Source organism: Saccopteryx leptura, chromosome 5 (assembly GCF_036850995.1).
Source record: "Saccopteryx leptura isolate mSacLep1 chromosome 5, mSacLep1_pri_phased_curated, whole genome shotgun sequence".
NCBI classification, from domain to species: Eukaryota; Metazoa; Chordata; class Mammalia; order Chiroptera; family Emballonuridae; genus Saccopteryx; species Saccopteryx leptura.
In genome coordinates this window covers 140303685-140319693 of record NC_089507.1, presented here as the reverse complement: position 1 = coordinate 140319693, position 16009 = coordinate 140303685, and the positions used below count along the sequence as shown (strand labels likewise).

The 16009-nt window shown below is 47.7% G+C and overlaps 1 protein-coding gene across 6 annotated transcripts in view; it reads left to right on the top strand.

Moving 5' to 3' along the window:
* Positions 1-16009, top strand: part of PRKAG2 (protein kinase AMP-activated non-catalytic subunit gamma 2) — a 204782-nt gene that overhangs the window by 143258 nt on the left and 45515 nt on the right. For 5 of the 6 annotated variants that reach the window (XM_066385398.1, XM_066385399.1, XM_066385397.1 and 2 more), the window contains one exon: positions 28-97. In XM_066385398.1, the coding sequence (XP_066241495.1) occupies positions 28-97 (70 nt within the window). The other variant, XM_066385400.1, reaches the window with a different exon arrangement.

Sequence of the window (16009 nt, the reverse complement as noted above, 5' to 3'; positions counted from 1 at the left end):
GCTGATCCCTGTCCTCCTCCTTCTCAGGCGGCGCTGGCAGTGGCCCCGGGACCCGCGGAAGCCGGCATGCTGGAGAAATTCGAGTTGGAAACAGAAGGTGAGTGCCCCTCGCCGGGACGCGCCTCCGCTTCTGCGCCCGGAGGCCGGGCCGCCGGTTCCGCACGCCCCGGAGGCCGCGCGCCCGGCCCGGCTGCCCGGCCGGCCGGCGATGGAGGCGCGGCGGAGCGCGTCTGCAGTGGCCGCGGTACCTCCGCAGCGTAAGCCCAGCGGGGTCCGGGGATGGTCGCTCCTTTTGTCCTTACCCGCCGGACCCGATGGAGGGCAAGGTGTCATGCCGGAAGAATGGCTGGTCATGCCGCCTTAACGCAGATAACCCCAGAATATGTGTATGGTCCATCCTTGTAAATAACACAAACTGGTCCCCTACCTGTATTTGTGAAAAATAGCACCGCCAGGGTGTGTCTTCTTGTTGTACACTGGGAAAGTTAAATGAAAACCTGAAGCGGCTGAGGGAAATTGGTTTGGAGTTCAGGTGACTGTCGCTCCATCATCTCTGTCACCTCTCACTTGGTGGGTTTTTTTCTTTTCCCCCAACTGCCCTGTTTTGTTGGATGGTTGGTTGGTTGGTTGGTTTTACTTACCTGGATCTTACTTTGAAACTGTTAAAACGTGAAAGGAATTAGTTTGTTCTTGGCAAGAATCAGTGTTTAAAATGGAATATGACTGAGTTGAGGGTCTTTTATTTGTTTTTTAACCTGGGTCTTATTTTGAAACTGAAAATTTGAAAGGGAATAGGTAGCTTGATTTGGGGCCACATTCATATTTTAATGGAACAGGATGAGCTCCGAAGTGGAAATGAACTTTGTAGGTTTGACAATTTGAGGAATGTGGAAGACCAACCCGCCCAGTGTCTTGTGGACTTGGCGTTATTTGTTTGGGAACTTCTCCCCCAACTCCCCCCCCCTCCCCAAGAGTATGGATAGAATAAAGCTCCGGGAACAAAGACTATGCCATGTGGGTGCTGAACCTCGTGCCAACTTTTTACTTTAATTCTTCTGTTCATTTACATACAGTCAGGCAGCAATTACTGAAGAAACATGCAGAACCGATATGAGGACGTTAACCCTGTGGTATTCAGCCAGTGCCGAATATACCTCAATATATTAGGTGTTAGTTTCCTTGTAGAATTTCACCAGCAGCGTAGCTAGAAAATAATGCATTCATAGTAATTATCATAAAAAGTCTGCATTCATATTTACTATTAGCAAGCAGTTACATGATACATTTCAGGATTTTACTGGGGCTTTTATGTTTTATCCTACTGAGGAATCCATGTCATTATTTCTTGGTTTTATAACATCACAGGTCAAATTTTAGCCATTGTCCATTAGGCAATATGGTATGCCCCCCCCCCCTTCCATTAAGACTTTGTCTAACCTGACCAGTGCTGGTGCAGTGAATTAAACATGGACCTGGAACACTGAGGCTGCCGGTTTGAAACTTGGACTTGCCCGGTCAAGGAACATATGGGAGTTGATGCTTCCTGCTCCTTACCCCCCTAAAATGAATAATAAAATAAAATAAAAGACTTTGTCTAAATCACAGGGGTTTGCTTTGTCTCTGATATTAGTAACAATGAGAATTCACTGTTTTTAAAGTTTTTGCAGAGTCACCTGGGGACAAGAGGAAAGTGGAGGGCAGATGCTGTCAGAGAGGTACCACAGCTGTGGTCAAAAAACAGAGACCCAGCTTAAGATCTTAGCTCTACTTCTTATTTAGCTGTGTGACCTTGGACAAGGAACTTAACCTCTCTGTGCCTTAGTTTCCCCATCTATAAGAAGTAGCTAATATCAGGGTATTTAGAGGGCTAAAAGCAAGGATATTTAGTACAGGATAAACCCAGAGGAAACACTCTGTCAACATTATTAACGATTACCTTTTAAGTGCCATTAGCCACTGTACTGAGTTCATAGGCCTCCTAAGGCCTTTATCAATGAATCTTATTAACAGAGAGATTCTTCTCAACCCAAGTCTGATGGGTTCTTTTCTTACTTGAGATTTACTATTTAATTATGTTACATTTCTCAGAGCAGACGTACAAGCCTCCTTTCTTTTGCATTTTTCTGCCAATGGAGTAAATGTAAAGGATGAAAACCTAAGCACCTAAAAAAAGAGTATTTCTCATTTTTGCTCATCTATTTTTGTCTATATTGCTGTCATTATGTTAAAGCATACTGAATCCCACAAATAACCCTGTCAAACTTTTCCAGATTTTAAGGAGGCAGAATGTTAAGCAATTGCTCAGAAGATGTTAGCTGAGCTAGAAGGGGTAGTGTTGGCGTGATGTCAAAAATGCTGCTATGGTTTGTTTTTTTTAACTTCAGATTGCTTATTCATCCAAAATATGGAAAAACTGAATATCAAACAGAATTGTGCATTTATTGGGGGGGGGGGAGCCCTACCATAAGACATTATTACACCTTTAAATATCCTGTGAACTGATGTGTTAGCAGCAGCCTACATAATAGATAGCTGATGAGTCGATCCTCATTTAATCTTTAATCTTCCTCCTTACCCAGTTAAAGTCATAATTTATGCATTGTGGTCCAGAAGCATTACTTAGATGGAGATATATTTTGTATACATAGACACATGATCACTAATATTTTGCCACTGAGTCTTTTTCCTGTTTCCTAGTAAACTATAACTGATGCTATGTTTTGTCAGAGGCAAATCGGAGGCACTAGTGAAATTGGAGGAGTTTCTTAAAATGTCACTTGCTTCTGGGAGAAACGAAGGCACTGTCTGGCAAGGTCCCCTGCATAGTTTGGGTCTTTGCGTGGGTTCTGACGCCTGCTGCCCACCCGCTTTCTGCTGTCCGCTGTGACTGTCACACTCTGTCCAACCAAGGGACCTTTCTGGAGCATGAATTGCCAGCACCGCTCCTTAATGGGAAAATCTTGAGCACTTTTTTCTGACTATATATAGGATAAGTGCATGCTTTCCTGCACCTGTGGCCTCACACGCTGGTGACAGGGGAGCTTTTCTGGGCCTAAGAATCACCAGAGATCTTTCTGAGGAGGCAGGTTCCAGTTCTGTGGGTCTGGGAGGAGACCCGAGTGTCCATTTGGCTTTCCTGCCAGACCCTCAGGGGCTCCCGCTTCACAGAACCCTTCCCCGAATAACAGGGCTCCAGAACAGGCATCCACAAACTTCCGTAAGTGGCCAGCTGGCTTCCGTGGACGACTTCACCTGCCTGTGCAACTGCGAGGCAGAAGGCAGCCAGAGGCCAGATCAGTCTGGGGCACAGGAGTCGTGTTCCGTAAAACTTTTATTTGCAAACACGGCCCAATTTGGTTCACCAGTGTAGTTTGCCCTGTGTGTCCCCCGCTCTGTGTGGCACATCCCTCGCGTCTCTGTGCCTTTGGGTATTACATCTTGGGAGGATAAGACCTTCTCCGCCCCCTTTCTTGCTGATACATCGTGGCACAGGCCACATCTCACCCTCTCTTTTGAGGCCGTACCCCAAATCCCTTCTGTACTTCTCTAACGATTCCTCTTTCTCTTCCCAGCGTTTGGTGTGACTGGCACACAGTAGGTGTTCAACAGTGTTTGCAGCATCTCAGTGAGGACATCTCATCATCCACAGGGCGGGGGGTATACATTTTAAGATCCCCTGGTGGATACCTGAAACCGCGCAAGTCCCAAACCCTGTATATGCTGTGGGTTTTTTTCCTCTTTTATTTTTTTTAATGTCTGTTTTATTGATTTTAGAGAGAGGAAAGTCTGTTCCTGTACGTGCCCTGACCAGGGGATCGAACCAGCAACCTCTGTGCTTTGGGACGATACTCTAACCAACTGAGCTATCTGGCCAGGGCGATATGTTTTTTCTCTATACGTACCTTCCTTCCTTTTCACTTAAAGGAAGTCTTGTACGGCTTCTCTTCGGCGTACCCAAATGGCCAGCATCACTGTGCTTGCGCTTTGGGGTCCTTACTAGGTAAAATAAAGATGACCCAAACATAGGTGCTGCGACACCACGAGGATTAGTCTGAGAGCACTGATGGCTGAGGATCTCGCGGGCGGGGAGCGTCCACAGCAGGGAGACAGCGGACCCACGGAGGAGTCATGCCCTCGGCAGGGCAGAGCTAGACCACGTGAGGTGCCAGCATGCCTGCTCTAGACGGCATGTGTTTTTAATTTAAAACGGATAAATTATTTCGTCCAGGAATTTTCCATTTAGTATTTTCAGACCGCGGCTGACCATGGATAGACCTGGAGCCACGGAAAGTGAACACGTGGTAAAGGGGGGCGAGTGTAGTTCCTTTATGGGGACATTGGGTTCAGGATATGCAAAGAGATGAGAACAGTGCCCAGCTCATAGTTCTTATGTGTTTGCTTCTCAAGTCGTTTTTTATTCTGTCAATCACATCTGTGTGCATGTCTGTCAGGACTGACTGCCTTGACTTTAATGGCAGGACCAACCGCGGGCCTTTCTAAGTGCCAAAGCACCGCCCAGGAATGCTGTTAAAAGTAGGTGAGTGTTTGGCGGTTTATTCATGATTTATAAAGCTGTCATCCTGGCACTTGAAGAATCTCCTCTGTGTTGTCTCCTGGCTGAACCTCTTGCTGTGTTAGCTATCACGAACGCTGTCGGAGATGCGGGTTTTCCCTGCTGGGCCATGGTCGTTCTCGTCCACCTGTCCTGCCCGTCACCTGTCCTCAATCCCTCTCTACCTGCCTACGTCCTTCCTCCCTGGTGACCCGCTCCTGGACTGTCCCTTCTCCACCTGCAAGGCATTTTCCAAAGTATTGGAGAGCATGCCTCCGAACTCAGGTTGATAGCCAGACGGTCGACCTAGTTGTTGACAGTGGTTTGTGGACCTCCAAAGGGCCACAGTACACAGGCCAATAAGCAGTCTGTATGGCTGTGGTCCTAGGTTTGTGGGGATAGGACAGTAGGGGAGGGGGGGAATATAATGTGTAAAAGGAAGGGAAATGTGTAAAAGGTTGAGAAATGCCTGCTCTCACTTGCTTAAGGGAGAATCATCTCAGTGCGTTAGCCGCATGGTAACCTGTGAACGTACTCCCTGTCCCCGGGCTTTAGAGCACCTGCTCAGTGAGGTGCTGGAGGGCACTTGGCTAGTGTGACCGGTACTGACCTCTGGTGGCAGAGACCTTCAAGTGTCAGGTTTGTGGTGACAGCACAGCCTGGGGTGCACCCCAATCATGTGACGTCTAGTATTAGAAGGCTCAGATAATCTGTCATCCAAATTCTGCCTTTCCCTTCTGAGTCTACATACTCATCTCTTACTGTTTCTGGGTTATGAAAGTAGTTACAATTTTTTAAAATGTTTATAATTAAATGTCTTCTATCGTGGATCCTGTATTAAAAGCTTACTGTATGTAATCAGATTTAGGGAAGCATTTTACTGTCTCTGAAGTCAGAACATAGCTTCTCATTGATGATATATTACATACGATGAGAGAGAATGGCTGTCTTCTAGACTCAGAGGGTTTCGTTACCTGACGTGGGAAGATCCCTATTACATAAAGAGAGAGTGCCCAAGAGGAGTCAGGAATTTCCCAACATGGGACTTTTCCCTGGGCTTCCCAAGTGACAGAAAGTCATCAGGCACCAAGACAATGCTTTGGGTCGTCTCCATAATGGGGGATCTCCATCACCTTTTCTCTCCAGACCGACTTTGTCTGCTCCTTGCGGGGCACTCCACTCTGACCTCACCTGTCAGCTGACCGGAGTCCAGACCAATGGTCCAGACAACTGTCCAATGGCCGGGGGTGGTCCCCTGCTACAACTTTGCATGGGGCAGGGGACAAACCCTGAAAAGTTGTTATAGCAGGACTCCTGCAACTTTGTATTTTACCTGTAAATTTTAAAATCGGGAAACTGTTGATACTCTAAAGCAGTGATTTTCAACCTTTTTTGAGCCGCAGCACATTTTTTACATTTACAAAATCCTGGGGCACACCTACCAAAATGACACAAAATGACACTCTAACACAGTACATATTATACATATAGTTAATAATATAGTTTCTAAATGTATTTATACTCACACCTGACCATGTCTCACGGCACACTAGTGTGCCACAGCACACTGGTTGAAAAACACTGCTCTAAAGCATGTGGCATTTACTTTAAAAAAAAAATGGAGGCACATACTAAGTATTGTGTCCTAAGTCCTTTAGACATGGCTCATCTAATCCTCAGGACAGCCTTCAGCAGTAAATATTTTCAGCATCTCCCTTTATAGAGGGGGAAGAAATCAGTCCCTTCCAGGTTAATAAGTCCCTTCCGGGTATCTGGGAAGTGGGGGTGGGGGGACCAGGCTGCAAGTGCAGACCTTGAGAGCTGGTGCCCTGAGCCTGCCTGCATAACCGATGGGAAATAATCCGTTATTCGGAAATCCTCTCTCCGATTTCTCACACCCCCCTACACACTCTGCAGCGCGTCTTTCCGGCTCTTACCAAGCTCACCGTGCTGCTTACCGATGGCACCTTTTGGCAAACCGCAGCAGACGGGCACCAGTCCTCCGAGTAACAGTCAACAAAGATGACTGTTCCCTTCTCCCACACACCACACTCATAGGCGGCTGGCTGTTTTCCTTAATGGTCCTTACTCATTCCCCCCCCCCCCCACTGGGTCAGTGAGCTCATTTCCCTACCACACACTTTGCTCTTCTTTCTTAAGCATTAGACGTTGGACTGACTTCCTCAACACCGTCCTAGGCGCCGCCCCATTCTGTACCCTCATCCTAGACCTTTTCATGGCTTTGGTTACCATGACACCTGTTGTCCAGTGTTTTGATCCCATGGATTGAGTTACCACGATGCTTTAATAACTGATGATCCCTGATAGGCATCTCCAGCCAGACCTCACCAGAGTCTTCTGTTGCCTGCTCGTTATCTCTGAGGCATTTCACAGCCTCTCTGTTCTAGTTGCTGCCCTCCCTCCTCCTTTTTTAAAAAGCCAGCCTGAGCCCTTGCCAGTTGGCTCAGTGGTAGAGCATCGGCCCAGCGTGTGGAAGTCCCGGGTTTGATTCCTGGCCAGGGCACACAGGAGAAGCGCCCATCTGCTTCTCCACCCTTTCCCCCTCTCCTTCCCCTCTCTCTCTCTTCCCCTCCCACAGCCAAGGCTCCATTGGAGCAAAGTTGGCCCGGGCGCTAAGAATGGCTACATGGCCTCCACCTCAGGCGCTAGAATGGCTCTGGTTGCAACGGAGCAATGTCCCAGATGGGCAGAGCATCGCCCCCTGGTGGGCATGCCAGGTGGATCCTGGTCGTGTGCATGTGGGAGTCTGTCTGACTGCCTCCCACTTCTAACTTCGGAAAAAATACCAAAAAAAAAACCCCACCCTGGGCCCTGGCTGGTTCTCAGTGGTAGAGCATTGGCCCAGCATGTGGATGTCCTGAGTTCTATTCCTGGTCAGGGCACACAGGAGAAGTGACCATCGGCTTCTCCACCCCTCTCCCTCCCTTTTCTCTTTCTCTCCCCCTCCCTCTCCCACAGCTATGCTCGATTGGTTCAAGTGCATCGGCCCCAGATGCTGAGGATGGCTCCATGAAGCCTCCACCTCAGGTGCTAGAAATAGCTCATTTGTGAGCATAGCCCCAGATGGGCAGAGCATTGGCCTCAGACAGGGTTGCAGGTTGGATCCCGGTTAGGGCGCATGCAGGAGTCTATCCTTCTGTCCCCTCTTCTCTCAGCCTGATTCAGTAAGTGGCACCATATCCACTGAATTTGTTTTTTAATTTTTTTAAATTTTTTATTTATTCATTTTAGATAGGAGAGAAAAAGGGAGAGAGAGAGACAGAGAGGGAGAAAGAGGAGAGAGAGACAGAGAGAGAAGGTGGGGAGGAGCTGGAAGCATCAACTTCCATATGTGCCTTGACCAGGCAAGCCCAGGGTTTCGAACTGGCGACCTCAGCATTTCCAGGTTGACGCTTTATCCACTGCGCCACCACAGGTCAGGCTGTTTGTTTTTTAAACAAGAGCGATGTTTCACTGTGACTCTCTGAGGCTTCCACCTCCAAGTAATCAGACCCTCTGAGTTCTGCTTTTGAAATATTGTGCTCTCCGGCACTTCTGCCACTGCCAAGGACCAGCCATTGTCATCTTGTCTTGAACTGTTAAGCAGCCAGATCTCTCCCAGCCTCAACACGGGCCAGTTCTACAGGCTGCATGCACTTAGAGATGCTTTCTGAAAACATCTCATCCCACTACATCTGTGCCCTACAGCCTTCAGTGGTTTCCCTTTGCTGGAGCCACATCCTGCCCTGCTGCCTCCTGGGGTCCCTGTCTCCTCCTCCCATCTCCCTTCACTTCTCCACGCCGTCTGCACCTCACACAGGCTGTTCCTTCTCCCTGGAGTGTTCTTCCCTGTCCTCTCTGCCACTGGATCTCAGACTGGATCACGTCCTTGGGGAAGCCTTTCCAGAACCCCCAGGCAGGTCTACACACGGGATCTTGCGATCGGGGCCGTGGTGGAGACAGGCATTCACTCACATTCCTTTGCCATTGAATTACTGACTCTGGGTGGATGGGGATGGAGGACTTACTGTTTACCGGGTGTCAGAGATATGGAGATGATTAAGACCTGCTTTTTAGTAAATATTTGGATGGGGGGGGCTTAACCTTTTACCCTGGCACTCCAAGGGGTTTGCATTATTAGGAAAAGCTGAAGCATTGCTATGTGAGGCTATGCAGGGGCTTCCGTTTGCCAAGTGAGTACTGGTCACAGAGCAGTGTCACCGTGCAGGGGCAGAGGGAGGGGAAGATGACTCATGTGTCTCCCTCCTCAGTGGGAAGTCCGACTGTATGGGTTATACCCAGGCAGGAACAGCGGGCAGAGGCGTGACGGCTTGCTTGTTATGTCGTCTCGTGTCTGGGGAAAGGCTAGTCTGTCTTCTGTGGTTGCCCTTGTGCTGACGTGAGGGGGAAAGAGTCTGACTTACCTCCGATAATAACACGGGGTGAGGTCCTTTCTGGGAGAAAACGAAGTTGGGGACTTCAGGGTTAAATTTTCATCACTTTTTTTTAATCTGTTTAATTTGCTGTTTCTGTCTTTCTTGGAGCTATTTCCTGTGAACTTACCTAACGGTGTTGAGGTTTCTGAAGGGTATGATTCATGTGTTTTCGGTTATACTTGGGTCATTTGTAACCAACAGTAAGTCGCTAACAGGAACCTGTTGTCTTTCTAGATCATAGACCACGTTTTCCTCAAGACATCACGTTTGCTCCTCCCGTGAGGACCTCCACAGGCAGGAACACTACACACATCCTCGTGTGTTTGTTTATTCCCTCTGATTGGCTCTCCCTTCCACCTCGATTTCTCTAGCTTTGGGTGTGACCCCTTCACCCCCACCCTATCCTTGAAGTTGCATTATGTATTGATAATTAGTGTCCTCATTAACATGAATCAGACCCTAGTCAGATGTCCTGTTTCTTCTCCTTAAAAAGCCCTGAGGCCTCGGGCAAGTTATTTCAAGCTTCCCTTTCTTCCTCGGTTAAGTAGGAAACACTCATAGTATTTGGCTGGTCACCTCACAGGTGCATCGAACAATGTGGGTGTGGCCATCACTGCTGGATCTGCCCTGTAGTGGTTGCTGTACTGTAGATTGACTCGGATGATGACAATAAGAAGGACCGAAAAAGCAACTCAGGTAAAACTTAAAGTCAAGGTCACCGATACTGCATCATCCAGCACAGCATAGTCTTTACCACGACCGGAAGACTCTCTCACCTGAATACAGCGTGTCCTGTCCAGTCGGCGGCATTTGTGATTGGCTGTGTGAGTTGATCAATCCCCATTCCTCAGAATCACCCTGCAAGAAAGATGATGTCATCCCCACTTAACAAAGAGATTGAGACTCAAAGAGATTATGTAAGGTGCTCAAGGTCACACAGAAGGTGATGGCACTTCTGATCCAGGTTTGGTCTAGATCAGGGGTCCCCAAACTTTTTACACAGGGGTCAGTTCACTGTCCCTCAGACCGTTGGAGGGCCAGACTATAAAAAAAAACTATGAACAAATCCCTATGCACACTGCACATATCTTATTTTAAAGTAAAAAAACAAAACGGGAACAAATACAATATTTAAAATAAAGAACAAGTAAATTTAAATCAACAAACTGACCAGTATTTCAATGGGAACTATGCTCCTCTCACTGACCACCAATGAAAGAGGTGCCTCTTCTGGAAGTGCGGTGGGGGCCGGATAAATGGCCTCAGGGGGCCGCATGCGGCCCGCGGGCCGTAGTTTGGGGACCCCTGGTCTAGATCTTCCCACTTCTCTTCGACACCTGTTCCCTTGGGAACCTGGGTGTCTAGAGTCCCACTGGGGAAGGCTAGCCGTCTTGCTGACATACTTGAGGAGAGGACCTGAAGCCCGTGGGCTTATATAGGAAGCTCCTCTTGCCAGTGACTTTCTCTGCAAGTCATTCATTCATACTTTGACATGAAATTGTAATTCTTAATAGTGCTTGCTCCTGTTACAAGAACCATGATGTGCTGTATTTCCAATAGCCAGAGGCCCACAGCAAAAGGAGTCATCATGTTGCTAAGCCCCAGAGATGTGCTGGTGTCGATGGACAGAAGTTTAGGCTCTGGTCAACTGTGATGTGTCACTCTGAGCGAGTTAGAGTACATCCTGTTGGAATCTGAAACTGCAGGGCATGGTGGGGACTTGGGTGCCTTGCCCAACTGGACGAACTGAATTGGGCTGCCACATGTGTGGTTCAGCAGGGTTTGCTAAGTGTGTTCATGTATCTCTCTTCCCTCCTACATTCCCACTGAACTGACAGCAGCCAGTGACATCAAATACAGAATGTAAGTCTCGGTCAACAAAAACAGAATGAGTGAAAATGCAAAGCAGGAGAAATAAGAGGATCCTTTTGACTATAAAATGCAGAGACTTAGAAAACATTAAAAGAAACCTGTCTATATCATACTACCAATACATTTTTTTTGTATTTTTCCGAAGTTAGGAGTGGGGAGGCAGATAGACAGACTCCTGCATGTGCCCAACCGGGATCCACCCGGCATGCCCACCAGGGGGCGATGCTCTGCCCATCTGGGGCATTGCTCTGTTGTAACCAGAGCCATTCTAGCACCTGAGGTGGTGGCCATGGAGCCATCCTCAGCACCTGGGCCAACTTTGCTCCAGTGGAGCCTTGGCTACAAGCCAAGAGAAGAGAGGGGAAGAGAGAAAGGAGAGGGGGAAGGGTGGAGAAGCAGATGGGCACTTCTCCTGTGTGCCCTGGCTGGGAATCAAACCCAGGACTTCCACACGTCGGGCCAACGCTCTACCGCTGAGCCAACCAGCCAGGGCCTGTACCAATACATTTTTTTTAATCTTTCAATCGTTTTTAAATCTATTTTACAAATTTGTCTTTTCCTGGTTGATGAGTCCTTTGATTTTATCACCCTAAAAGAAATGAAAAAGTTGTTAATTGAATTACATGCTTGACATGGGTGGACAGGATAGATGTGAATTATGTCTCCGTAAAGCTGTGTGTGTGTGTGTGTATGTGTGTGTGTGTTTACTAAATAATTAGAAGTGTTTACTCTTCCTCTGCCCCTGCAAAAGAAGCCTGACATTCAGCCTGCTAATGAGTGAATTCTGTGTAAATCCTCCAAGGAACAGCTAATACCTCGGGTATTTGAATTATTTTAGGGCACAGGAAAGTGTGACAACTTCCCAGCTTGTTCTGTGAGGCTGGCTTGATCCTGACATCAGAACTAGATGACAGCACGCAAGGAAAAAAACAAATGATTCACCTGGTCTTTGAAACATGGGCCAGACTCCTATGTAAACATTGGCATGGTGAGCCCCGCACCAGCGCTGTGAGCAAGCAGGCTGTGTTCCAGGAAAGCAAGGGTACCGTGGTCTCTGAAGGAATGCGCCAAGGAAGTAATGTTAGTAGATTAAAGCAGAGAAACGCCTGGGCATCTCTCTCAGTCGATGTTGGAATAGCAGCGAACAGAACTCAACCTGTGCTCCTTGATCAAATCCCTTTAATTGGTGAAGAAAGAAAGAAACCTCTTCCAGTTGCTGAAAGCGTGTTTGGCCCCAAATGCCGGGACAGTGTGTGGTTCCTGGCTTTGTCATTGTCAAGGTGGTCCTTACGCTCCTGACCTGTCTGGCAGTTTGGAGCTTGACACCCCCCACCCCCACCCCCAGGGGCTGACCTTGTCCTCGCTGCCTGTTTGCAGCTCGGTGGGGTCTGTTTCCTGAGAAAGAGCAAACACGGCTGTGATGGATGCCACAGCCATGCAGTTCCTAGAATCACAGACAAAGCCATTTTGAAACCCTGGTGGGAGTCACGTATGATTTTGAGGTCACTGCGTTGTTGTTCTGAAACATTCTTTGACCGTGTCCTGCAGCTCCTTGAAGCAACTAATTGGGGAAACCACGAGTGAGCCTTTGCTTAGCTATGCTTTTTCTTCTTGCTGCATACCTCTTTGCACCCAGCCGGGAAGAGCATACACGTCTCCCTGGTCAGTGGGATACCTGGCACCCAGCACACGCAAAACCGGAAGCAAAAAGCATGAAAAAGAACCAGATGTAACGCGTTCGTTCATTCTGCTACCTTATTCAAGTCCTGTAAAATTATATTTTAGCTTTGACTCTGTTGCTATTCCTGTTTCTAAAGGAAAATGCACTTGAGTTTAATCTTTTCTGTTTATTTTTTTACTTCTGTGTTTCCCGTAATTGCCTATTTCTTCTTGCTCAGCTCACTTGATTTTTAACACATTCCTGTCGTGTATGCGTTAAGAGTTGTTTGCACTGAAACTCAGATGTGGCAGTTTCGCATGGTTTTGTTAACCTTCTCAAATTAGACACTTGACCCTAAACCTTCTACTTTCCCAGGGGCACTCTTCAGCAACCCCCTTGAGCAATGATACTGGGTTAGCTTGTTATTTGGAAGCATGGTGGGAAGTCATAGTGTTCCACAGACAGACTCCTCTGGTAGACCACCAACAGCTCAAGTGCCGATGTAACGGTCTGTAATTCTGCATTTGTCCAGCAGGACATAAACTAACCAAAGAATGGAACACTGCGATAATATCTTAATCCCAGTTACCTGTGAAATAACGAGAGTTTGAACTGCATTGCCTCCTCGGGAATTTTAATAGTGCATTCCAAATAACCTTTTATTGTCGAATGGTTTTGTTGTTTTTTTCTTTTTGGTTCAACTCCAAATTACTCTCGTTTTCTCTATCCCGGTGCCCTTTTCCCTTCAAGTGCATGGGGAGGCTTCCTCATGATGTAAATAACGCACAAGAGGAGGCCACCTGACCTCAGAAAGCTTATACCATGTATAGGGAAGCAATGGCATGTTTAGAATTGTTCTACTTTCTTTCCCTAGCTTAAATGCTAACACTTTTGTTACTGTTGCTATTTTATGACATCAATAGCAATCTATGCATATCGTGAATCCAGATACATTTTGTGGTCATTTGTGTTACATATTTAATACTTTGCTTTTTGCTTTGTTGGGTCAAGCTTTTTTGCATTTTCAAAAATGTATATCTTCCTCAAGCCTCAGAACCCCCCCAGTCTAATCATGAGAAAAACATCAAGACCTTGCAGTCACAGGGCATCCTCTGAGGTACCTGCCTGGCCCACTTCAGAACCACCCAGGTCAGCAAAACAAGGAAGGTCCAAGAAGGTATCACAGCCACAAGGAGCCTCAGGAGACACAGCCAGACATCATGGGCTATCTTGGAGAGAGAAAAACAGGAAATTTCAGTAATGAACAGACCTCTCTTAATAATTTGTTCCATTATTATTTTATCGGTTTGTTCATTGTAACAGATGTGCCATACAGTGTGAGATGTCAGTGCTAAAGGAAACCCAGCTCTCATGGTCAGGAGGCTGGCTGGTGGGTGCTCAGGGAAGGACCCAGGGAGCTCCTCTCTCCCTTCCCACAACTCTCATTGCCTGAGGACGCGTACACGGTGGGAGGGGGACCCCAGGGGCCCAGCTCCCTGCAAGTTCCCGCAGATGTGGGTGGGGGCAGCAGGTCTGAGCAGGTAAGTCCAGAGAGGTCCTGGGGAGAAGTGAAAGGCCAGGCAGCCTTGAAGGAACTGGGAACGTGCCCCGCACCCCAGATCCATCCGTGGAGGGGAATGCCCTACTGGGTTGAGCACAACCTCCGACTAACCCTAAGGGATTGTAACTCGGTATAAAATAAACTTCGTGAATGCACACTGAGATAGGCGGGAAGACAGCTCTCCTGCGTGGAAGAATTCTGTCATTTCTGTAGCTGCTCTGCCCTCAAAGAGGTGGGACCCAACTCCTGAACAAAGTATCCAGGAAACAAAAGAATACGAGAGCTTCCAAGTCACTGTGAACAAGATACAAAGTGGTGATTGATGAGAACTACAGAGAGGATGCCCTACAGCAGTGGTGGTCAACCTGGTCCCTACCGCCCACTAGTGGGCATTCCAACTTTCATGGTGGGCAGTAGTGGAGCAACCAATGTATAAATAAAAAGATTTAACTACAGTAAGTTGTTTTATAAAGATTTATTCTGCCAAACTTAGCAAAAATCCGACATAAAGTACTTGGTAAGTAATTATTATATGCTTTAACTTGCTGTAACTCTGCTTTATAAATTTTATAAAGTAAAGCTACTTCCCTACCTTATAAATCACCATTACTGTGGAACCAGTGGGTGGTTAGAAAATTTTACTAACAGAGATACAAAAGTGGGTGGTAGGTGTAAAACGGTTGACTACCCTTGCCCTACAGTATTCAGGGGAGGAGGTCCTTGTACACCTTCCTCACATTTTCTGGCTTGGGTGGTGACCACCTGTGCAGTCCTGTGTGGTCCAGGACTTCTGTCCCATTGCTTATCACCAGGCACCCTCGTTCTTTGCGGCGTGTGAGCTTGGAGGGCAAGGACTGTATCTGTTGTGTTCGCCGTTGTGCTCAACACCTAGGACAATACCTCATAGACAGCAGCTCTCCACGAGGACCAGCCGGCCACATGCATTCTTGCACAGACGCAACAGCAGGGTTTCCGTGAGGAGTGCTGGCGTCTTGGACAGATTGAAGTCCACCATGATCCCTTCCTAACCATCCCAAAACTAGGCTAGCTCCTTAGCTCCTACGAGCCTCTGTTTGCTCATGTAACACTGGAGAAGTGAAGGCATGCCTCTCACAGTTGTTACATACCTTAAACGAGGTCGTGTCACAGCCGATGTTACATCACAGAGGTGCCTGCCTGTTCCATAGTGAGCATTCCGGTGGGGTTGGAATCGGACAAGGAAGGGTAAAGGGAGGATGTTTACATTGTAGTGGAAGGAACAAGTTCAAGGAAGTAAGACGGAGGACAGCAGGGAACCTAGCAGGGAACCGTTTGCCCAGACAGAAGAACAGGATGCCTGGACGCAGGTGACAGAGAAGCCGGGGCACGGAGACCCAGATGTTGGACTTCGTTCACCAGTACAAACTGGGGATAGTTGAGGAGGGAGCTGTCTAGGGGCTGACTGCGATGGAGAAGTTAGGGATTACAGTGTCCTGAGCAGAGAGGGAAGAATTGGAAATAGAGGTTTGGCATGAAGCTGGCCAACCAGTCAGCAGGGCTGCTTCTCACCACAGCCAGAAATAAAAGAATAACAAGGGTCCTTTCCACACCAAGGAGCTTTGGTTAGGTTAGTGTCGTGCCATTTAACTTCTATTGGGCTGAGCACTTTTTTTTTTTTAACTTTTATTTGGCTAAGTACTTGACAACGGTAATTTTTTCCTTCCCAGATAGTGTCTGGGTCATGTATGTTGTCCCAAACTGTGCGGCTCAGTGCAGGCTAAGCAGAGTTGGGAAGATGTCTTGGAGATGCGCTCTGACCTGAGCCATGAATGCTAGGTGTCGGGGTCACTGCAGGCTGGGGCAGTGGGGCGATCATCCCAGCAAAGAGCACAGCTTTGGAGTCAAGAGGTCCCGGGTTCAAATTCTGGTTCCCCAGTATCTCGGTCACG